The following is a 24,003-nucleotide window of genomic DNA, read 5'->3' on the forward strand; positions in this document are numbered from 1 at the left end:
AGCTCATGGGGGTTCTGTGGCTCATTGCCCCGTGCTGGGGACAACCTCAGCACTGCGCACTCACCAGGGATGCAAGGTTCCCTGGGGCTGGTCTTCCTCTTACTCATCCTCATCCAAGTTCTACTTTTACTGCAAAGAGCTACCCCCTGGTCACAGAATTGCTGCTACCATGAGATCTACTGCTGTTTTCTGCTCTGGCTGTACCTCTGCTTCATCTCCCAAAGACTTTTCATGTTATGCTTCTTCCCCTCCAGTCCATCAGGACACACGGTGGCAAGAGAGGCACAGAGCACCACACCAGCCAAGCCTGGAGTCCGAGCACACACATCCCAACCAACCCAGCCCTAGAACTGCAATCAGACCTTTAAAGAGGTTAATAACAAATGTTTATTTTTTTCCTTTAATAAAGAGCAGGGTGCAACCATCCCGCTGTTAACGGAGTGACTTCATATTCATCTACAAAATTGTTCTCTCTGCTTTGTTTTAAAGGTAAGACAACCTTACACAATGCATTTCTCTAATTCCTTTCATCTCAAAAGTGCTTCACAAAGTGACACTGAGGGAGGTTGAGGGGAGGGGGGAAGAAAATCCCACAAACCAAAACATCTCCTACACAGAGAGATCATCTCATTCCCAGCGCTGCAACGCAGCCACGTCTGTTGTGCAACGTAGCAGTTAACGGCACAGGATGACACATGGACACCAAAAGGTGGGGAAGGGAGAACAGATACAAGGAGAAACTGCCAGGGATGGAATTTACCTGAGCTGAAATCTGCAGCTGGGGACAGACATTTCTATTTTGTCCTCTGGAAAAGCTGATATCAAATCGCCACAAGCCTGCAGACACCAAAGAGATGCAGGTTTATCACTAGCTCAAGACCCAGCCGGACTCTGGATGTATATTTCTGGCTTTTACTCCACATTTGGAACACGTTCCTTTGGTGAAAAGTAGATGTACTCGCTCATCTGGGGAGGGTGAGCAGCGTGAGCTCCCACTGTGGGAAATAAAAGCACAACTGGGATGTTACAACAACCTGGACTTATAGGTCAGCCCTTTCTGAGCTGGATTCCAAGCTCGTATGCATTGTCAGGAACGTGTTCTCCCAGCTCTGGGGATGACAACTCATGTTTCACACTGCTCCTAACCCTTGGCAAACAATACCATGTGCCACTATAGCTACAAGGAAAGGAGTCCCCTGAGGAGCAACTCGGCAGCGTATCGTGAGTGTGCTCAGTGACAGGAAAGCTTGTGCTCACAGGAGTCTTCTACAGGAAGGTTCTCCCAGATCTGCAGTAAAGATGTCCTTGCATGAGGTTCCAAACCAAACTTTTGCCTTCCCTGTCTGTTCCACCCTCCCCTAGTCAAAACCACAGCAGCTCAGTTAGTTTTCTTCCGCGGACGATAACAGAGTTCCTACTGCAGCATCTCTCAGGAGGGGATGAAACTTCATGGAGCTGGTTCTGGGCACCAACTTGCTGAGATGGGAGTTAGATGGCAGAGAGACAGGGCGACGTGCCAGTCAAAAGCGCAGAAATGCCAGGTGAGATGAAGACCCCAGGTTGGGTGCTGGCTGAGCTGATTCCAGAGTCACTGAAAAAAAGGCTAAATTGGCTACAAAACACTGTCATGGCTTTTGCACAGTTCTGTACTGACAAACCTGGGCCTGAGCTCAAGCTATAGTGGGCTTCCATGTTCCAACAGCTTTAGTGACACCCTTCCCAGCACATTTTGAGGTGTACAGGAACCTTGGCCACATCCCTCACACGTGCACACAAAAATGTCTCAAGCATCCTTATTGGGGATTGCAGCCCAGGAGAATCTGGGTTTCCCAGTGGATGTGCATCTCTAGGTCTGATGTAATACTGGGAAGGAAGTCTCAGGGCCTCAAGGCTGTGCCCACCCCAGGCATGATCCTTCTGAAGATATAAAGAATCCAGCCTGGGACCACAGTTTCTATCTAAACGGTGGGACCAGTCCTACCCAAAGCTCCTCCAGAGCAGGACCAGCTCAGAGGCATGTTTGTGGGTGAGGTTTGTATCTAAGAGCACCATGGGGGACTTCTGCACCATGGACTGTCACAGACCACCGCACGTCAAGGTCCACGTCGGCCTGTGACAACGGCAGCAGATTCTCTAGACCAGGAGAAAACATCCTGCAGCCAAGCTGTGGCCAGCTGTGAGTTATGTGATTTCCCCACTTGCTTTCTTCTGCTGAAGGCCCCAGGTGCACAGCTCCTGCCTCTGCTCCAGCCATTCCCCCAGCCTGGATTACCCAACACCAAATTGCAAGCTAAAACCAGAAACAAATCCCTCTTTGTGACTCAGTTGGCAGAAAGCTTCTCTTGCGGGCTCCTTTAAAAGGAGCAAGGAAGTACTTGGAAACAGGCTGTTCATGGCTCTCCGAAAGATTATTGTGTGCTGCTGGCATTTACTGGCCCATCAGGGGAGCAAGTGGCCAGCAGGACTGGGCACAGCACCCTCCACCCCAAAAGGAGGGGGACAGATGGACAGACAGCCAGCATCTGTCCTGAAAGACTTGCCTACAAAGAAGGTCCAGGAGTCCTGCCTTGCACGGGGCCGGCCTCAGGCTATGCCAAAGCAGACTGCATATAAAACCAAAAGTTTTAAAATAAAAAATAAATGGATATACAACTGCATATAGGAGACTCCACAGAGGACAGTCCGTAGACAGTCACCCCAAAGTGGCCAGGGCCAGCCCGGCTCTGAGGGGGTGGCTTGGAAGCTGAATTCCAGTCACAGTTGGAGATGTGGGACAGCTGAAGGTGGAACTTGTGCTTCTTGCTCCTTGCTCAGCTTCAGGCAGGGCAGAGGGAGGGCAGGGAGGCAGTAAGGCCCACTGCAGGAGAGGCATGGTGTTCATCTGTTTGGAGACTGCGTTTGACAAGCTGTTCCTACAGGAGCTGTTTTCTTCCATGTCCAGGCCTCTGCTTACATCTCACTGGGATAAAACCCCAGTTTGGCCAGAGACATCTCTCTCCGGAGCCGCATGACCTCCCAGTACATCAGCTCCACTGCAAAGCAAAAAGGGTGCAGGGAAGGGAAGAGGAAAAAAAAAAGACACCAAAAATCAGTAAGCAAGGTACAGCTGGATACTACCTCATGTTCTGCTGTGCTCTCAGTGCAGCCCAGCCTGGCTCATCCCCAGAGTGAGGGACGCAGAGGACAGGCCCATCAGGTCACCCCTTACCAACCCCACCCCAGGGCAAAGAATCATAGAATTCATAGAATGGTTAAAGTTGGAAGGGACCTTAAAGATCATCCAGTTCCAACCCTGTTGCCCTGGGCAGGGACACCTCCCACCAGACCAGGTTGCTCAAAGCCCCATCCAGCCTGGCCTTGAACACCTCCAGGGATGGGGCATCCACAACTTCTCTGGGTAACAGAGAAGCACCCAACAAGCTGATGAGCAAGGAATACCTGCATCTATTCCTCCTGCTCTTGCCTTTCTTTTATCACTGAACTGGTTCTCAAAGAGTTCAGGGTACCCCAAGCTGGTCCCATTCCTGTCACGCTGAACAGGACCCCTGAATTCCTCCCCGTGGCCCACAGAAGGCAACCCCCCACCCCCAGCCAGCTCCTATCCCATCTTACCGTCCTGCCTCACCAAGCCCTGCTGGATGTAACGGATGTATGTGAAAAAGTTGCACACAGCTGTGATCTGAAGGAGAGAGGGAAAAAAGAGGAAAAAAAAAAGAAAAAAAAAAAAAAAGGAGTCAGCTACAGAACTGCTTTGCCTGTCCAGAGGCTTTGACAGCACCCAGCAGGGGAGCTCTTAGTGATGAGCACCTGAGAAATAGCCCCACATATTACCAGATAAAGAGAGATGGGAAGAAAGCTGATTAAAAATAAAAAATAAAATTCTGGGCATCTACAATCCCATCCCAAGATGCTACACTATCCATGAGACACACTGTGGAAGAACTCCAACCTACTGCAGATTTGAGACATAAGCGATCACTACTTAATGTGGCAGCAAAGTCTGTGATCTTCCTTCAAAGAGCAGCGTTCTTCAACTGAATAAAAGTCTTTGGAGTTAAAGATTTATGCAGAAAGCATGTGTGCAGGAGGTAAAGGTGTTCATGGCACTGAAGGACTCAGTGTCATGAACAAGTGACAAAAATTAGTCAACTTAAGTCCATGGATGAAACCAACTTTTTTGTCTCAGAAAGAGTCACATGTTGCAGGATCAGCTCTTCTGCTATGTAACAACTCAGGAAAGCATAAACTTCTCAAATGCTCTGTTGAATCAGGGCCCCAACAACAACATTAACAAATCATTCACCTTCTCCCTTCCCTCCAAAGAAAGGACAACTTGTTCTCGTAACCATTTGAGTCACTGATCTGAACCGGAACAGTAACAGGAGCCAGCATTTAAAGAGCAGAAAATTACTGTGTTTTACAAAGGAGAATTAAAAAATAATAATAAGGCAAAACAATCAAAGCCCTGTACTGAAGCAAACCATGGAAAGCGAACACATTGAAGACAGGTTGCCTGAAGGAACATGAGGCAGAGCACCGGAGCTTGAGGCAGGGCTGCAGACCTGCACCAAGAGCCAGCTCGACTTAGGAATGAACTAAAGCCCCACTGGTCTCTGTCAGTTTGAGGGCTGACCCAAAAGCTCCTCTATCCCAGGGCTTGAGACAATTTTGGAGGGTCGAGGCACCCTGAGAAGGTGGAAGACTCACCCTGGCCCTGCAGGATGGTGAAATGTAGTAGTAATTCCCAGAATCCCCCAGCATGATGCGGTGCTTGCAGGTCCTGGGGAGGCCACTGAGAGCACATTTCCTGCAGGGAAAAGAAAAACACTTCAGCCTTCAACAATCGAGCAGCACAGCAGAACACAGCAATTCAACAACCTCAGGACTGTCCTCCCAAGAGGTGGAAGTGGGAGCTCAGAAGGCAGATGCTGCATCAGTTCAGCACGAAGAAGGAAAAAAAAAAAAAACACTTTGGCTGATATGAGTTTTTTTGCTCCTTGAAAGATCCCATAAACGGCAAGTTTAGGAGACCTTAGGCTAAATATCTGGAATCATGAATTATTCCATGCCCATTCCATACCCTTTTCCTGGCAGACAGCCCAAGTCCAAACCACAGAAAATATTAAAGAGGTGAGACTGGAGCAGAGTGTAACCAACATCATCTGGTCTCTGCACATCTCCTCCATGTTCCAGGCAAGGCTTTTCCTGAAGGAATCCTGCTCAGATGTATCAGCTTTCCCAATGGGATGCAAACATGCTGGTTGGGGACCAAACCTGGTTGCAAAACAGGTAAATCCAGCATTTGAGCAGATTTGCTCATGCCAAGAACTCAAAACAAGCCACGCTGCAGCCTTTACGCTACGCTCCTACTAATTAATTTGGGCCTGATTCGAAGCTACTCTAGTTGAAGCCACACAGATTGACTTTGTACTGACTTCAGGGGGCTCTGGATAAGGCTTGCATTTCCTAAGAATAAGGCAATCCCATCTTGTGCAGGCAGGGAAGAAGCCTGGCTTCACAACTGTAAGATTCCAGACTGAGTGAAGAAAATAGTCTTTCCAAGACAGCTCAGCTCCCAGGGAGACCACCAAGAGACATAATCAGCAAGGGTGCAGCATGTCTCTATTTTCTTGCCATTTCCTTCTGCTAATTGCAAGATTAATGTTCCCCAGCACCAGCCAGTTGCCCTTCCTTCATCCCCACTTAAAGCAGTAAAGCAGAGCTTTCCGCTGCATACTCATCACCACATTCCCTGGAGACTTGGTGCCTGTATGGTGGGAAGAGGGACAGAAAGAGCTGCAGAAAGTTGCTCTGTGTGGAAGGTGACAACACATGGAAGCAGATGTTTCAGAGAGATTCTGAGCATGTCTCTGTGCTTGCTTTCCACTGCTATCAAGGCAAATAGTAGCTAAGAGTAGAAGCATGGGCTGTAAGCGTTCAGGTGCAGTAAGAAGTGAGCATCACCAAAACATTAACACAACTTTCAGGATCAAATCCTCAGAAGGTGCAGGATGAGCCGATACCTTTGTAAATGAGGTACCTATAAGAGGTCCTAAATTTGAGCATTGCAGCTCACTGACAAAAAAGACTCCTGCTGGTCACTCTTGGCTTGGTTCACTTGGTGTAACTCCAGCTATCACAATGTAGCTAGAATAACCTAAACTGCAGCATTTGAAGACCTGCCCTTCAGTGCTCTACACATCCCAGGGCACTTTGCCAGACATGCCACCATGAAAACCAGTTGCCCTCAGCACCTCTTGGCCAGCATTTTGCTCTGATGGAATAAAGGCAATGTCACACAGTGGCCATCTCACTCCCTGCCTGTCTAGACTCCTCAAACTGCTCCACCGAGGTCCGTACAGTGCAGGTTCAGACAAGTAGGTCTGGTAGATCCCAGCTTGGGCAGGGACTCCAGTTTTCTCTTTTCTGGCCCACAGTATGTTCAAAGTTGCCATAAAAATCAGTAGTTTTTATCTGGGAAGCAAAGGGGAACAAATTCTTTTTGAGTCCTTTATTGCCAATAGCAAGATTCCTTACTGTCCTGTCTGGGTGGAAATTAAACAGGGTTAAAAAGTTAGCTTAGTTTTCAGCTCTGGCTTCAAAGCTGCTCAATTGCACCAAGTTAGTAACTTGTTAATGGATTAGAGATCTTTGATCACTGGCTAAAAAATAAATACTTCACTTACGTTACAATTTGTGACCGGAACCCACTGTGAAGACACAAAAAAAAATAAAAAATCAAAAGGAAACCAATAAGGATAAACACAGGATGGGTTGTTCTTGGAAAAGGCCTGACATATACTCATGGAACAATTTGCCTAGAAATGACAGAAAATGCAGAAGGGAGTGGCAGGAATCCTGCATGTGAGCAGCTTTTAACTGCTACAGCAACACCTTTGCTTAGAAGGTGCTCTGCTTGAAGGTCAGGGAGGGAAGAAGAAAGAGAAAGCCCTGACTGAACTTAAATTCAGTAGCTGAATAAAATCCCCTATCTTCATCCAGAGTATCACGTCACTCCTGTTAGTACTCCTCTTCTTTAGGCAACCTCAAGTTGTCTGTCACATCAGATACAGTCAACACAAGCTCTGGAGCACCACTAGTCCCAATTCTGATGGTAAGGTGACAGCATCAGGTTGGGAAGATGATACACAGCAAGAGGAGATCTTTTCTGACCTAGGCTCAAACCCACCTGGTGCACCAGCCAGGTCAGGAGTGTGGGGTGAACTCAAACCTCACAAGATGATGACATGGTTTAGTGATGATTTTTTATCAGAGTTAGGTTGATGGTTGGACTAGATGATCTTAAAGGTCCCTTCCAACCTAGACAATTCTATGATTCTCTGATTCTAAGATGCAAGAACATGAGATAATGCAGCTCTGACTTAATCCTTTCACCCTAAGTTATAGACAAACACACCTTCAGAGAACATTGAACAAGCTGCTACCTTAAGGGAAAAAAACAAACAACCAAACAAACCTGTTCCACTAACACACCACTAGGTTACAGTCAACTACAGTACCCCAGGTCACCTAAGATGATTCCCCTTCTCTTGAGCTGATCTACCACCAGTCATAGGGTAGGAGAACACTCAGCTGAGTCCTTTGAACTGTTCAACTCAACTGACTGAGCAAGACCTGGCCAAACTCCACTAGATGGTACAAAAAGACCAGCAGCAAGGAGAGGACAAGACAGCATAAAGCACAGTTCCTTACTTTGGGCCACCACACTCTTCTGTTGACACCTTCACCACCGGCAGTGCCTGGGAAGCAATGGGCTCAATGGTGAGTGTGTTCTGCTCCACAGCCACTCGCACCAGCTCCGACAGCTGTGGCAAAGAGAAACAAGTGCAGATATGAACATGCAAAGGTCACCTCTGTAAAGCTGCAACTATGGTTCTGCTACACTGTGCAGTTTTTGACCTCCTTTTCCAGCACTCACCTCCTGCTTTGTGAAGTCCAGACAAGGTCCTACATCTTCTCGATAAATTCTGTCCAGGAAGGAGCAGGATTTATCCAAAGTTGGAGATTCCTTCCAGGCCTGGAACTCAGCAAATAAAATGGAGTCGACCTGCAGCAAGTGTCCAAGAGGAATGGGAAGAAGGAAGGTGGGTGAGAGGGAGAGATACCATATCAGAAGGCGTTTGTAACTGTGCAGGTAATCTAACTACGAGACACCTGCACCTAGAAGGGCTTAGACATCACAACAGTGTCTGAGAGAAGTGGGCTTGCTCCAAGGATCTTTCATCTCTCACCCATCAGCAGATGGCTTATCCTGCCAGAAACCTGCAGCTCTCTATCCCACATTCCTCCAGGACACCTCTGCTGCAGGAAAGCCACCACACAACCACTGAACAGACCAAGTGCCCACTCAGCCCATGGCAGGAATGATGAGAGCAGCTGAATGGCAAAGCACAGTGACAATGGCACCCAGGAGGCAGAACTCTTCTGTAAGGAAAGAATTGCTACAGAAAACAATTAATTGGAAAAAGCTATTAATAAAGAGCCACCCGCAGGACTACACTCAGTGAGCCCAAGTAGGAGCTCAAGGGTATGCCAGCCCTTTAAAGACCACTCCAAGCCCAGAACTCTAGTGTTTGGGGAGTCACAGAAGTAATGGGAACACTGGGCAGGCACACAGGCCTGCAGAGGGAAGCTGAGTGTAGGAAAGGAGGTCTCTAAAAGGGAATTCAAAGACTAGGAATAACTTTCCCATTCTAATGTCTGCTCGTTGCCTTTTACAATAATTATCACTCCCAAAACAGAGCTTGTTCTTGTCTCCTGACCCAGCAGGAAGGTCGTTGCCTCCATCTCTGCCTGGTTGAAAATACTTCAGTCCTGGAGACGCTCTGGGACCTGGTGTTTAAACCCCAGATGGATCATTAGCCAAACCACCAACCTGACTGACAGGGCACCTCCTTAAAAGGCCAGCAAATCCCGTTAAAGCTGCTGAAAGGAAAAACAAACCTAAAGAAACCCTGCTGAGCAACACAAAGAACATGAGTGAACAAAGCTGAAAGAGGTCTGGACTCCAGCATGCTTGCTACGGACACAGCTCACCTGCTACCAGGAAGCACCTTCAGAGCCACAAGATGGGCAAAAAAAACCAAACATGAAAAAAAAAACATGAGAAACAAAAAAAAAAAATAATATGGAAGTTAGCATACAAGGAAGCTAGAACTGAAAGGTTGGAAGCGTGAGAGGGAGATGGGTTGGTCCCACCCTTCCCTGATGCTGTCCAGAAAGGTTACCTGCCGTGAGGATGAGGAAGCATCTGCCCCCAAGGCCTGCCAGCTCGGTTCATAGGTGATGTGGAGAGCCTTCCCAGGGATGATACAAAGGAGCAGAGAGAGGAGAGCAGGTAACCCAGACTTTGAGGACAGAGAGTGAAGGAAAAGGTTTAGAGAGACAGGCAAGAAAGGGAGGTAAAAAAAACCTGAGACAAAATAGAAGACATAAGGAAAGGCTCAAGCCCTCCCTTGCAGGGAACTAAGGGTGCTGCTCAAGGTATCACAGGGCCACAAGCCACACCTTTTGACTTCAGCTTGAGGTGCAAAAAGGAAACAAAAATTCTGTCATTTTTAGGCTCAATTTAAGATAGGGCACTTATTTTTCCATAGAGCACCAAGCACCAAGCACCAACTCTCCCTTTTATCACCTCTCACACAGGCCACTAAGGAATTTGAGAGACGGAAATGAACAAGTTAACAAAAAAACACCCCGCCCTTGATATATAAAATTATTAGTTCCTGTAGCCCTGGGACTTTAAGCCCTGGGATATCTGCACCATGTGGAAGCTACCTACACAAAGAAATGACAGGTCCAAATATTTAACAAGCAAGTCACTTACAAGAGCTAGGACTTCTCTACAGATTGTCAACAGGAGTTTTGCTGAGACTGAGCCAAGAACAGCAAAACGAACTCCCCAGTAGGCAAAAGTTATCCCTGCTGACTGTAGAGGGCAACTTCTACAAGGTAGTCAGTGGTTCACTGAGTTGGGCTCTTGGTTTGGAGCTCCTCTGTTCTGATTGGAGGAACAGTCAGCACTGGGAGAGGCCACAGGACCTTAAAAAGATTAAACCTTTTTCTTCCTGGTCCTCAAAGTAGCTTCCAGCTGACTGCATTTTACTCCAACATCCGGCAAATCTGGACTGTTCCCTACTTGACCAAGAGAAACCAGTGGATCAGGCCTTCACAGTTACTGAAGTGATTTTTTCCTTTGGCTTTCTCTCTGATATAGGCTTTGTTCCCCTCTGCCTGTGAACAGAGTTAAAGATCTTCATCCCTCACTGCTCTACTGCGGTCCCAGGAGAATGGCTACAACCAATGTTGCCTGAAGCATTTCACCCAAACTCTAGCAACAAGAGCACATTCATTGAATCTGCTGCCAAAAGCAGGGGTTACCAGTGTTCCCAGCACAGTCCTGTTTGGTCAGAGTATTAATTTCACAAGTGGCCCTTGTGCATACGTTCTCACACAAGCCAAGTGACCAGGTGCCTTCATGTTCCCTCAACAATTCTTCATGACAGAGGCCACAGGTCCCCCAAAAAAATCACTAGGGAGACATATTGTCCCACCACACACACTCTCACTCATTTTCATTCTTCCTGACCAAGTGCCATAAGCTGCCTCCTTTTTGCTCCCCAGGACAGCTGTGTACACATCTGGCTACGGGAAAGTTCCCAGATGAAACCCACCCACCCATGGTCACAACAGGTGGGGGGGTCTATCAAAGGATCACCCAAGGGAATTATTAAATAGGGTTTGTTGGAAAGACACTAAAAAATGCTTTGTACGGTTCTCTGCCCAGTTCCTTCCAGTAAGGAAGGAACTAAATATAATTACATATATGCTCTGCAAAGAAGAGCAAATACCCAAGAACACAGAATGAGTGACAGAGACTACAAGTTGATGGAAGTGTCCTGGTGTCCAAGCCAAACTAGACAAAGAGAAGAACCAACAGCAAATCACCCCAGAGCAGGCAGTGGACTCATCTACCAAGATGCAGCAGAACTGGCTTCTGCTCAGCAGCTCCTGACATACCCACTCTCAGCACTGGTAGCTCCTGGATCTGTCCATGCCCTCCAGGGATCCCTCAACCACTTCCTCTAGCAGATGTCCTGATGCAACCTCGAACACGCTTCCCAGAAGGGGAAATCTCCACAAACAGAAACCCTCCAGAGTTTGCCTCAGCACAAATTTAGGGAACAAGCCAGATTACTGCACAGGCAGCTTCTCCCAACACTGAAACCACAGAGCTCTCCAGGAAGCCTCAGTCAGAAGCCGCACGGCTCCCTGATCACAGTGACAGCGGTGGCTCCAAGGCTGATGCAGGGAATGGCCCTCACCCACCTCTTTGCGCTCATGACTGACTGGCTCTGGAGTCACATTCTGGCTGGCAGCTGAGACCATGGCGCTGCTGGTGCTCTTGTTTCGCCCATGGCCCTTCCTGAAGACAGCTTTAGAAGGGCTCTGGAGCTGAGGGTGCAGCTCCCGGTTTGGAGAGGAAGGTGTGGATGTGATCACCAGCGTCTTCAGGGCTGTTACCTCTGCCTGCAGCATGTCGATCTAAGGAGACAAGTCAACAGCACCTTCAGCACTTGCTGACCTCAAGCTCACTGCACCCCACCAAACACCAAAGCCACAGGGAACCAGTTACAAGCCCAGTCATGAAGCCTTCTCCCCTTTTTCCCAAATGCCCACCATCACCCAGAATTTCAAACTGGACTAAACAGTAGCTATTTGGGAACCCATCCCTCTGTTCTCCTCAGTCTGAGCACATTTTGCTCCGGGCTCTTTTTAGACCAAATAACCCAGAAGAAACGTCTCTCTCCTCGAGAAGGAACCAGTTGAGCAGCCCTGTGGTGCAGCCTTGTCAGGAAATTCCAACTCCCCAGCTCCCTGCTCTAATTGTCCCCACAGCTGTGGCAATTAAATATCATATCACTTCCAGCATCCGTGTCCCAAAGGGGAGCTGGATCTTACAGACTGCAAGGATGCCTTTTCCCCCTCAGTCAGTGTCTGCTGGAGAGGGAACAGAGTAAACGCAGCATCTCAGAGAGACTGAGCTGCAGGTGATTTACTCTCCTCCAGCCACCAAACAGCACCATGGCCAGGCTGGGCCGGGATGCCACCAACCTAGCACTGAGATCCAAGTCAGAGAGAGCGTGGTTCTCACCTTTCCCCGTGCCTCCCTCAGCTGTTTCTCTGACGCCGCCTGTTTAGTGTTTGCTTCTCTCACCATCTTGTGCGCTTCCTGGACCAAGAGAGAATTTTAGTCTGCCTGTTTCAGTCCCAACTCGTAAAGCCACCAGGGCAGGCCAAAGCTCTGCCGTTATCACATGCTCTGAGCAAGAAAGCAGGGGGACAGACAGCACTGCCACATGCAAGGGTTTTACTCTATCAGCCATGAAGAGTTTCCCAGAATTTCCTAGAGAAAGCTCTCAGTGCCAGAGCCTGGAGTGCATCCCCCTTCTAGGAGTGTCGTTGGCTAAATGAAAGAGTTTTCCTGGCTGAGTCCAAGGTCATCTCTTTCACTGATATGGGCTGCTGTGAACAAAGCCAGAAGCAAGGGCCTGCCCTTCCCTGCCCTTGGGAATTGCTTTAAAGCTGAGGCTTTTCACATTAGCACCCACCTGAGCCACATCACAGCCGTGTAGAAGCTATGTCTGCACCCAGTCCAATACCTCTGCCACTTTGACCTTGACTCAGAGTCACTAGCATGGCTTCTTCACTTAACCTCAGGCCTGCGCTGTCGCTGCAGACTTGCTGGTTGATCACTGGACTGTTTTCTGCCCCTGATTGCCATCTGCGGCAGAGATCCTGATCCAGACTTGCTGCTCCACGTCTTGGCTCCTGGCTGCTGAGGTCACTGCTCTTGCCTGACTTGTTATTGCACTTTGCTCCCACTTCCTGTGCGGAGCGGCCAGCCCTCGCTGCTCCGGGCATGTCTGCAACGCAGCAGGAGCTGTAGCTCAGGTGGGGGCCAAATGGTAAGAGACCAACTTAAAAGCATCTCCCACAGACCAGCTGGGGCCTCCCTGCAGCACTGTCTGGCAGCACTCTGTCCCAGGCCACCAAAGGAAGCCCTCAGCTGCATTACCTCTAAATTCACCCCGAGCCCAGGCAGCCAAATCTCCAGGAGGGGGGATGCTCTCTTGGCTCTCACACTCAGCATCAGCCTGTGTTTCAAAGGTACAGACGGGCTCTGGCTTTCCTCACTGCCCAGTCAGATCCAGACATTAGAGCTGCTGGTAAATGGGATTTTGCCAGGATAGAGCTTGGCAAGAATCACGTTACAGAAGAAAAAAAAACAAACAACAGGCCTTCTGAACTGGTGCAGAGTATATGAGGACATCCAGCTTGTTCCCACCCGGCCCAAGGGCTGACATGGGCCAGGAAATCATCTCTATTACCCAGCAGCTGCTGCCCAGATTACAGAGCAGGCATGGGAGAGGGATAGGGAGTTAATGCTCAGCTCCAGGCAACCCCACATGTGTTTTTGCTACCAGATGTACAGCCCCATAACTGCCGTGCTCTTTATGCCACCCCACAGCTGGTAGAAGGGGGAAAGAAATGCACGCAAATGCCCCCCCAGGAGCAGGTACAAGCCCCTGCTCTGAGGCTCTGCCTGCAGCACTGCCCAGCACTGCTCCAAGTGGGAAAGAACAACAGGGGAAATGAGGAAACTGGGGGAGGAGATGGCTGGAAGTTCAGGGAAAGCCTGTCTTAAAGCAGTTGGATGTCAGCTTAGCTTAAGAAATGATGGGAAAAGGAAGAGGGTGGTACCTCAAATAGGCTGGCTGTTAACTCCTCTAGTTCCTGCTCCAGTTGTTCTCTGACTTTGGACAATCTCTCACATTCTTTGTCCTTCAGCTTCAGCTCCTGTTGAGGAAAGGGAGAGGGATGCATGAGCTCACTGCTGGCCCCAGCAGTGCTGACACCTGCCTGCCCCCACTTCTCAACCACAACCCTTCCTCCCCACGATGGTGTGCATCCCCAACCCAAGACTCCTGTCGCTAAACTCTGTACCACACTCTGTGTCACCAAAGGTGTCCCTCCACAAGTTGCAGCACACTTTTCTGGCTGGAATTGCTCGTTTGCCATTAGCAGGAGGCTTCATAGTAAGCACTGCCTGCCTCAAGCTGCTTTCCAGCAGGTTTCCGGGACTAATTTGGATGTTGGCATGGAGGTTTTGGAGGTTATGACCACCTCAGCTCAATCTTCACAGAATGATATGGGCCTGGAAGGGACCTCTGGAGATCATCTAGTCCAGCCCTCTTCCCAAAGCAGGTCCACCTAGAGTAGGTTGCACAGGAACATGTCCAGGGAGGTTTAAATGTCTCCAGATACAGAGACCCCACCACCTCTCTGGGCAGCCTCTTCCAGGGCTCTGCCACTCTCAAAGGAAAGAAGTTCCTCCTCATGTTTAGGTGGAACTTCTTATGGTCCAGTTTGTGCCCATTTCCTCTTGTCCTGTCCCTGGGCACCACTGAAAAAAGACTGGCCCCATCCTCCTGACACCCACCCTTAAAGTATTTGTAGGTGTTGATCAGTTCACACCTCAGTCTTCTCTTCTCCAGACTAAAAAGAACCAAGTCCCTCAGCCTTTCCTCAGCAGAAAGATGTTCTAGTCCCCTAATCATCTTCATAGCCCTAATCTTGCTCCTCTTCTGCTTGCTCCAAGCTCTGGCATGGCCACATTCAGACCCTGCAGCCCTCAGCACCACCTCTAGAAAAAACCCCACTGCTCAAATCTGTGCCACCATCCTCAGGTGTTCTCACAAGCTCTGGCTCTTACCTTTTGTGCTTTGTGCAGCTCTTCCTTCAGGAATTCAGACCCCTTTTCACGGATCTCCACCGAAGAGCTGCGTAGACGTGACACGTTGAGCTGCTCAGTGGACTGGGTCTCATCCACACCTTCAGCATCCTGGCATGCAGTCTCTGGCTCCTCCTTGCTGCCTTTGGATGGCATTAGTGTCTTCCAGTGTCCCACAGCGGGTTGCTTCTGGCTCTCTTCCTCAAAATTGGCCTGGCTGTGGGATACCAGCACAGTGAAACTTTATATTTTGATAAATATGGTGGGGGACAATTCACAGTCTTCCTCTAACACTCGCAACACATCCAACCTCCAGCCTCTCCCAGGCACTGAAGTGAGGCAGGGAGGGTGATGGGGTATGAAGAACAGGTCCTGCTTTGTGCCCAGCAGCACCAGTTCCTTTACCCAGCATGCAGGCACTGCCTCCCTATTGAAGTGCTTCACCCTTTTGGCATGGATTGCTTCCAGAGCAGCAACAAAGGAGGAGATGACAGTCTAAAATAAAAACTTTGGGGGAAATCTCCACTCCTGTCCTGGGATCTTTAAGGATGGCACCAAATCTAGTTTGAGATGCCCAGCCTGCACCCTTCTGAAGAAGGGCTGGTTTCTCAACAGCGAGTGATCCCTTCACAGACAACTCTGGACACACAAATCTTAGTGGGCAAAGCAATGCTATTAGTAAATCCCATCTTCATCCTTCTCAAGCAACATGTCACAGGTACTATTAACTCAGGATAAAGCAGGAGAACTAAAGACAGCTGCTCCAGGAACTCCATTTTCACCTGTGAGAAACAGACTGCAGCTGGCTCATTCTGAACTCTAGTATATACCCAGTAGACCTAAATTCAGAGACACTGCTTCCCCAACTGAAGGAGTAGCAAGAAAAAAGCGAGTACAGCTCTCCCCTTCCCCAGAAATATACAGACCCTGATCCCCTTCACTGCAAACCCAGCCTTCCTCTTCCTCCCACCCCTGCTTCCGAGGGGAAAGACCTATTTTTAACTACTAGTTTCCCACCGAAGTCCTCCAAGGAACTGCCTAACACAGTGTATTTCCATTGAGCTGAAACGAAGCCCTATTTTTTTATTTTCAGTGGCGAGTAGAGATGTACTAGGAAGAGGGAACCAGAAGAATCACCCAGGACGCTGTTCCTCAGCGCTCAGCAGGACTTTGTCAACAGATTAACACAGACCCTGGAAGCGGCTGATGAATTTAGTAGGATTTGCAGCTGCTGGGGTCTCAGGAGAGGCAGACGTAGGCTTAAGTGGCTGCATGACAGGGTACTGCCATCAGAGCGTTACCTGGAGTACCTGCATCACCCCTTCTTCAGGCGTTGAACTGTCCTCACGCGGTCACTTGCCACGTGAAGTCGGTGGGAGTGCAATCAAGCCTTGCACACATGGAAGCTTTCTATCACGTCCAGCACACACCGTGCTACAGATTAACCTGCTGCCAGTTATCTCTGGGTCACGAGGCTCGGCTGAGCCCTGGCACTATCCTCTTCCACACACAGCACCAATCCCTCCTCCCGCACCCTCCTTCTTGCCCACCACCTTCTCCTGCAGAGAAGCTCTCGCCTTCTTTTGGTTAGGTTCGCTTTCTCTTCTTCTCTTTTCCTAATCTCTGTATTTTCCTCTCCTGAATTTGCCCTACCTCTTGTATTCCAGCCAGGCCACACTCTGACTCCAGCCTCATACTGGGCTTATCTCCTCAGCCACGTGCAGCTCAAAAGAGCCTTGTTCTCCTTCCTCTCACCCAAACACAAAAGGCAGTCAAACCATGAGGCCCAACTACTGACAGGCTGGCTTTTTTCTCCTCGGCTATGCCATGTGGCTACAGCGTGATGCTACCACCTTGGCTACTTAAATTGCTCCCTTTCTGCTCTCCCTCCCTCCCCCCCCCCCAAAAAGCTGCCCATGAGCAACAGTTGTCCAGAGTCATTTTCTAAAGAGAGGAAAAAAGCAGCAGCTACCAGGTAATTCAGCTCAGGCACACAGGAAAGCGTGTGGAAAAGTGCACATGGAAAGCACTCTGAACCCTTGGAAGATGAAGAGCACGAGACCATCGCCATGCCATGCCAACTAGACAACATTTTGACTACAGACCTGGGGACCTGGGGGGAGGGCACAGATTTTTCTGGATACCATAGATTTTTCTGGCCTCTCTGTTGAGCAAGAATGAGTGAAAGCAGCAGAAGGACCGGTCATAACAGTGCTAAGAAGGTTGGAAAAGATAGAAACGAACTGGTGTCCCACTGACTTCACCTGGTTTTACTGAGCATTGACTGGGAAGATCTAGAAAAGGCTCATCCTGGTGATACTACTTCACTTGGAAGTGTGGAAAATAACATAAAAGGGTGCGTTGGGGAAAGGGCAAGAAAATAAACATTAGTTTTGGCCAGAGGAAAAAGGACAGACAGTGCCGCCAAGCAAAGATAATTCATCTTGAGCTATTCAGCATGCTGGGACTGCTTGATAAAAAGAAATATGCACAAACATGGAGGGATACGCCTGAGCGAGCCACGACCAACAGGAACTCCCAGACCGGGCAGACTTCTACAGCTGGAGGTGTGAGAGAGCAAGTGTGAACTACATGGTGGTCAGAGAGAGCAGTGCCTGCTCCATCCAGTTAGGCTGCTCTGTTGGAACATTTGGCTAATCAGAGGAAAAGCAGAACTGCACAGGAGAAATAAAATGGTTTAGAAAGGTCAGTATTAGCTAACGTGGATCACTTACCTAAACAGTGACATTGCTAACAGGATGAGGAGGTCTCCAAAGGATCCAAACACTAAGAGAAGGGAGTGACCGAGCAAGAGAATGACCCAAAGGAAGGAATTAAATCCATTACAGGAAGGTGGGGACATAATGACATCAATTCATCCCAGAGATCAGGGGAGGTTCTCTGGAATGGATTTGCCACGGAGCAGGGGAAGCATGCCAGAGAGGTCTGTTCAACAGTTAAACAATTTCTCAGGTGGCACAGTAGAAGCCCTCTCTGCTGTGGACTTTTGAGACCAGACACAGTAAGTAGAGAACATGTCTCTCCAGGTTCTCCTGCATTAGAGAGGAAACACACTGATGGCCCCTGCCAGTCTCAGCACCTCCAGCTTCTGTGACCAGAAGGAAAAAAACCCAACAAACAGAGCATAGAGGAAAAGCTAGATTCAAAACCAAGCAGCTAGTGAAAAAAGAAGCAGCAAGGAAAAGGGATATTTCTACAGTCCACTGAACTACTAAGCCAATCTAACCCATACCTAACAGAAAGAAAAAAACTAGTGTTGTTTCTTTATGACTCTCCAGTTGTTTGTCTTGGGAGACTGGTATTCCAGAGTATTTTCACACACTATGGAAGAAAACTAGAGGTCACCAAAGAATGAAGCAGTCCCACTCACACTCTGTAATGCCAAGCGACCCAAAAAACTATCCTGAAAAATCATCCCATCTTCTATGACAGGATAGCACATTCTCCATCTGTGCAAACAGAATCCCCATGAAAGCCTTGGCTATACCAGCTTCTGCCCAGCCAAGCTCCATCTCCAGTGTCCAGCTGGGGCTTTGAAATACACCCCCCGAAACCAAAGGACCACACACACTTGCACTCTCCTGCTATCGCTGGTCTGACTGGTGGCTACCTTTCTCAGAAAAAACATATCGTATCCTCAAGGAGCCACGCTGCCACAAGAAATGCAAACTTATCCAAAAAACCAACAAACCTCAACACCCCACAACCTTCTAAAGTTGGATTCTGTAGAAAAAGCAAAAAAATGTGCAGGATCTGCACTTTTTTTCCAGCGGGCCCCACATGTTTCCTGCAGGGCCGATCCTGCAGGGCTATTTCCCATGCAAACAGCCCGTGGGTCTCTCCAGGTTAAACTCTTGCCCTGGGGTTTGTGAGGAGGAGGACACGACTTTTCCATCCCGACCAGGAGAGATGCCCGAGCGTCGCCGTTCTGCATCGCCACAAAGCAGCATCGGTCCCCAGCCCGTTCCACCAGCCTGCCAGCTCTTAAAAGCTTTTCCCGAGCATATGGTCTGTTCGATTGCAGTGTAAAGAACAGTTTGTCTTTCTTGTATTTGCCTCAGTCACCCGCTGTGCCCTTATGTCTGCGGGTTGCTGGTATGGTACCTCCTTATTCTGTCTCCTGGCTTGACTTCCATAGGACTGCACGCACAAACACAGAGCCCTGAGACCGGACTGAGCCCTGAGTTACTCGGCTGTGAGGGCGCAAGGTGTTAATAGCGATAAAACACCCAATAAACCCAGTGGAAGTCCGAGGGGAAAGGCAAACCCGATGGAACTCCAAAGGGAAACTCAGCCCCTCCGGGCTCCTCCCGGCCCTTGTCCCAGCACCCCGGGACGGCCAGGCTCGGGGGCAGCCTCCCTGCCTGCTCTGAGGGGGGTAAGTCCGGCCGCCACACACCGCAGCCCCACAGAGCCCGGCCGCCTCCCCCCGCCACCGGCCAGGCCCCTGCGTCCCGGTCGCCGCCTCACCGCCCGCAAGCCTTCCCCCACACACAGCCGGCGGGACCCGGGCTCCCGGACCTACCCCCGCAGCATAGCTGGGTCCCTCTGCCGCCGTCACCGCTGCTCAGGGAGGAGGCGGAGGAGCTCCCGCCGCCCCCATGCCCGGAGCCGGGACCGGGGGCCGGACGCTGCGGCACCGCCTGAGGGACGGGCTCGCGCCGCCCGCCGGCGGGGAGGAGGCGGGGGGGGGCACCACGTGACACCGGCGCGGCTCGAGCGCTAGGGGGCGCGCCTGCGCGCTGCCGCCCGGACGGGGCCCGGCGGGGAGAGGGCGCGATGGCGGCTGGTCGCTGTGAGGCCCGGTGACCGCCCTGAGGCCTTGCCGCCGCTATGGGGCCCCTGCCGCCGCGTCCCGGGTGGTGGAGCCGAGCCCGGCCCCTTTAGGGACCGACCCGGAGGCGTTCCGGTGGGCGCTGCTGCGCTGCGGCCCGGCGTCCCGTCCCCCTGGGCCGGTGGGATGGGTTTTGTGTTTTCCTCAGAGGGGCCGCTGCCCGAGCTGGAAATCACAACGGTCCCCCCCTTCTCAGGAATCAAACCGGGGCCGTTTGCAGAGCCGTGAGTCCATGGAAGGAGTTTGCAAGCCCTTGTGATGGGCCCAGGGGACAGACATTAGAAATGCAAACCTCAGAAGTGCTGTCTCTGTCCCTGTCCCGATTTGGGGCTGGCAGTGGCCGAGATGGGCGCTGCGGGGGTGAGTGAGGAGCCTTCCCCCCGAGCTGAGCCTGGGAGAGAGCCCCTGGAGCGATGCTGGTACAGGGGAGCAGGTTGTATGCGAGGGGGTGTCATCTCCATTTACAGCTGGAGGGGCCCTGGGAGAAGGTGTGTGCTCAGCCAGGGATTCAAACTGGTACCAGCAGCTGATACCACCCCTATGCTCCCCTTAACACCCTTACGCTCCCCATAACACCCCTACATTCCCTGTAAACACATCGTCCCTCCCTGGCACGGAGCCTGCCCTCAGACTCCTGCTGACACAGCTCTGAGCTCAGTGGGATGAGCTCAGCCTGGGATGTTGTTCCCGCTCGGAGCAGGACGGGATTAATATCTCTTTCAGTCATTTTACTTTTCAGTAAGGTCTCTTCTAACGCTAAGGAAAACTGCGCTTTTAGAAGACTCTAGCGTCTGAATTAGTGAAAATATTTACTTTATAGCCAGCTATGGTATGTGGGTTTCAAGGTCTCAGTGTTTTGGAGCTCACCAGGTGCAGGGCATGAGGAGGGTTAAGACCCGGGCGCTTGACCCAAACTGCCATCAGGATTATTTCATACCATGAACATCACGCTCAATATAAATTAGAAAGTTTGCTGAGGGCTTCGCTCTCTCCCTTGGTGGCTGCTGCCCCGAAAACTCCTTGTGCCAGAGCCCTGAGCCCTTCCCTTCCTCCCGAAGCCGCAGCGCTCGCAGGGTCCCACATGGGCTGTCCCTGCTGGGAGGGACCAGCTTCCTGGGATGGAACGGCCTGGGGATAGTCCTGGTGTATTTTATATCGATATCGGGATCAATATTGGGGTTTTTGATGTTATTAATGTTAATTATTTAGTCTTATTCTATTAAATCTATTTATATTTCAACTCTCTGGTTTCCTTGCTTTTCCCAATTCCCCTTCCCAGGTGGGGAGGGGTCATTGGGTGAGAGAATAATTGTCTGAACAACAATAAATTGTGGGTTCCTCAAACCATAACGGATGCAAATAAGTGATAATTTACATCAACATGAAAGGATGGAGGAAACCTGTCTGAGGGGAGAAATTACTGTTCTTGTTAGTGGTGGGCAACAGTGGGACTGGACCAGGATTCTTAAACTCGGCACCCGGGGAAAGCACTTGGGTTTCTGTACCCTTCCATGAGACGAGTGGGTCTCGTTGTCACTGAGCTTTGGACTTTGGATGCCGTGGCTCCAATTTTTAGCTAGCTCATCCTCGCACTGGCCATCTCCAGGAGGCTGAGGGAGCAGGGCAGTGCTCCCAGTAGATGACAGCAGTCATGTGGCCGCACTGATTTACAGTCCTGTCTGCGAAGCAGTGGGAACACGCCGTTCTCTGTCCACCCAATTCTCCTCCCTCCTGCATCACCTGTGCATGGAGGAGCCCCCTTTGCTCAGGGCACGCTCATCCTGAAAGCTTTTTCCTCTCTTGCTCTGCTCTGCTACAACAGAGGGGCAAAAAGGGTCAGCCCCAGGTGAAGACCGATCCACTCCACACTGAAGTCAAGAGGAGCTACGGTTCTAGAAAGTTCACAGTCTCATTGGGGCATTACCTACAGGCAGAGAGACAGCACTGTGGTGTTCCCACCTCCCCACGAAGTGCTCCAGGGAATGCAGAGCCTGTTGTCCCTGTCCCTGGGACATGTCTGGGGACAAAACCACTTCTGCTGTTACCACAGGCCTACAGCAGATCCCACAACCACCTCCCACCACCAGTTGACAGCACTACGATTTTGGTGACAGAGTATGTTTTCCAGATGGGTCCTTCCCCCATGTTTCCCATTGTGTCCTACCTTGCCATTGCCTTGGGCTTTCCTCCAGGTGGTGGCATCCCCTCCAAGCCTTCGCACACAGCAGCAGCTCCCTCCCTGGTCTCAGCTGCTCCATCCTCTGCCTCGCCACCAGACACAACACCACAGGCAGGCAAGTTAGACATGGTGATCCTTGTATCCATCACAGAGCACCACTGTAGGTCCTACACGGGGAGAAATTCCCTGTCCCAGCTTCTCCTGGGGGTCCATGTCATCTACAGCCCTGCCCTGTCTGGTGGCCAGGATCCACAGTGACAACAGATGCTGTCTCCATGCTCTGAAGTCTCGGAGCAAAGAGTCCAGGAGGTTTGTGTCGATGGCCGTAACCTTTGTTATCTTCAGGGAACTTTTGGGAGGAGGGGAAAGATCTCCAGCTTTGCCAGGCAGCACCAGAAGTAATTAGTCTTTGTAATTATTAACTCCCAAGGCCTGGCTGTTAGGGACGGAGGGTCCTCAGATTAGAAAGGTAGAACTTCCAGGATTCAACAAAGGCAGGAAGAAAGAGAACTGATAATGCAGACGGGAAGCATTAAGAGAGGATGTGCTGGGGATGCTGAATCCCAGCCCCTTGCAGAAATAACTGGTTACAAGATGTGAGTGGCGGGTGCTCCCCTTCACTCCCAGCCCCAAAGCTATTGAGGAAGCCTGGAGAGACCCTGAGATTCCTCCATAATCAGATGAATGGGCTGGGTCAGCAGAGCAAAACTTGGCCACTATCACTCCCGAGCTGCCTTGAAGCAGGAAAAGCTGCTGCCTTCTCCATCCCCTCTGCACAAGGCCAGCTGTCCCCCAGGCGTGTCCCAAAGTGTCCATCCATCAGTTGGAGAAACAAAAACCCAGCTCCCACCTCCAGTTTGAAAAGACAACAAACCACCAGACAACCTTAAAGTCTCGGTTCAGTCGGAAGCTCCAACCCAGCACCCTCGTCTCACACCATGGAAGTACTTTGCTCTCTCCCGCATTATTTCCCATCACATTTCATGGAATCTGAAAAAAAATCACTGACTTCTGGGCAACGAAGCGTCATAAAATCGACTTTGCCTCCCTGCAAGTCTCCCAGCAAGGCACAGACCTGTTGCAAAGGCCCTGACCTCCCTGCTGCCACAGGTGTTTTTAGTCACCCTTTCCCCTCCTGTATCTTCCCTGCTACCACTGCTCCTCCACTTGTACCCACTCACCCCCACTTCATCCCTCCTGCAGATCTACCTTGTCAAAATGCTGTTCCCCCTGCCTCTTCACCTTTTGTTTCTCATCCTCCCATCTCCTCCAGGCAAAGAAGCATCTTGCTAAGGCTTTCTGTTTCTTCTTGAGAGTCACATCCCTTGCTCCTCACAGCTCTTTCATGAAGGAAAGGATGCCCCAAGTCCTTCCTCCAGGTTTCTCAGACTCAGGGTTACACTTGTGGCACCCCATTGGGTCCTCCAACCCAGCTCTGCATCTCCGAGGTGTTTAGGAGCCTGAACACCTCCTCCAGCACCCCGAGCAGACCCCTGTCACTTCTGGAGACCCTCCACACCATTCTCCAGTGACCTCCTCTCAGCCCAGGCTCTGTGGAGACAGACACTGGTACACATCTACCAAGGAACCACCAGGGCAAAGCAGAGACTCCCATCTGGTGGGCTCTGTTTCTGGTGGTTCTAATTGCCTCCTCTGGACAAGAAGCTCTGCCTCCACATCATATCCTTCTTATTCCCTCCTGGAGCGCCCACACCTTTCTCTGAATGGATCATAAATGAAAAGTGAGACTCAAAATCCTGAGTTTGATTCAAACAAGGTGCAAGACCACCCAGCACAGATGCTTCCCAGCCATGGGAGAGGGTTCAAGCCTCCTCTGCTCATAGATTCAGATCCTACTACAATTTAAAAAAAAAAAAAAAAGGAAAAAGGCAAAGCAGAGACTCCCATCTGGTGGGCTCTGTTTCTGGTGGTTCTAATTGCCTCCTCTGGACAAGAAGCTCTGCCTCCACATCATATCCTTCTTATTCCCTCCTGGAGCGCCCACACCTTTCTCTGAATGGATCATAAATGAAAAGTGAGACTCAAAATCCTGAGTTTGATTCAAACAAGGTGCAAGACCACCCAGCACAGATGCTTCCCAGCCATGGGAGAGGGTTCAAGCCTCCTCTGCTCATAGATTCAGATCCTACTACA

General features: G+C 50.3%; 1 protein-coding gene across 8 annotated transcripts; it reads right to left on the reverse strand.

Moving 5' to 3' along the window:
* Positions 1 to 367: 367 nt before the first annotated feature.
* On the reverse strand, positions 368 to 22,379 carry RAB3IL1 (RAB3A interacting protein (rabin3)-like 1). Of its 8 annotated transcripts, none has more exons than XM_014948791.1 (12): positions 21,835 to 22,379; positions 14,798 to 15,032; positions 13,786 to 13,881; positions 12,176 to 12,253; positions 11,350 to 11,565; positions 7,940 to 8,068; positions 7,714 to 7,826; positions 6,687 to 6,710; positions 5,081 to 5,274; positions 4,708 to 4,807; positions 3,613 to 3,679; positions 368 to 3,032 (listed from the first exon to the last, which is right to left on the reverse strand). In XM_014948791.1, the coding sequence occupies exons 1-11, from the start codon at positions 21,993 to 21,995 to the stop codon at positions 3,622 to 3,624; spliced, it is 1,404 nt and encodes a 467-aa protein (XP_014804277.1). In that variant the 5' UTR covers positions 21,996 to 22,379; the 3' UTR covers positions 368 to 3,032; positions 3,613 to 3,621. The 8 variants fall into 8 exon arrangements, with proteins under 8 accessions (XP_014804277.1, XP_014804276.1, XP_014804281.1 ...); XM_014948790.1 differs by lacking the exon at positions 5,081 to 5,274 and adding an exon at positions 9,249 to 9,368 and having other exon boundaries at positions 21,835 to 22,376; XM_014948795.1 differs by lacking the exons at positions 5,081 to 5,274; positions 21,835 to 22,379 and adding exons at positions 9,249 to 9,368; positions 19,362 to 19,496.
* Between the last annotated feature and the right edge of the window lie 1,624 nt (positions 22,380 to 24,003).

The sequence above is a fragment of the Calidris pugnax genome, unplaced genomic scaffold (genome assembly GCF_001431845.1).
Source record: "Calidris pugnax isolate Ruff unplaced genomic scaffold, ASM143184v1 scaffold107, whole genome shotgun sequence".
Classification (NCBI taxonomy): domain Eukaryota; kingdom Metazoa; phylum Chordata; class Aves; order Charadriiformes; family Scolopacidae; genus Calidris; species Calidris pugnax.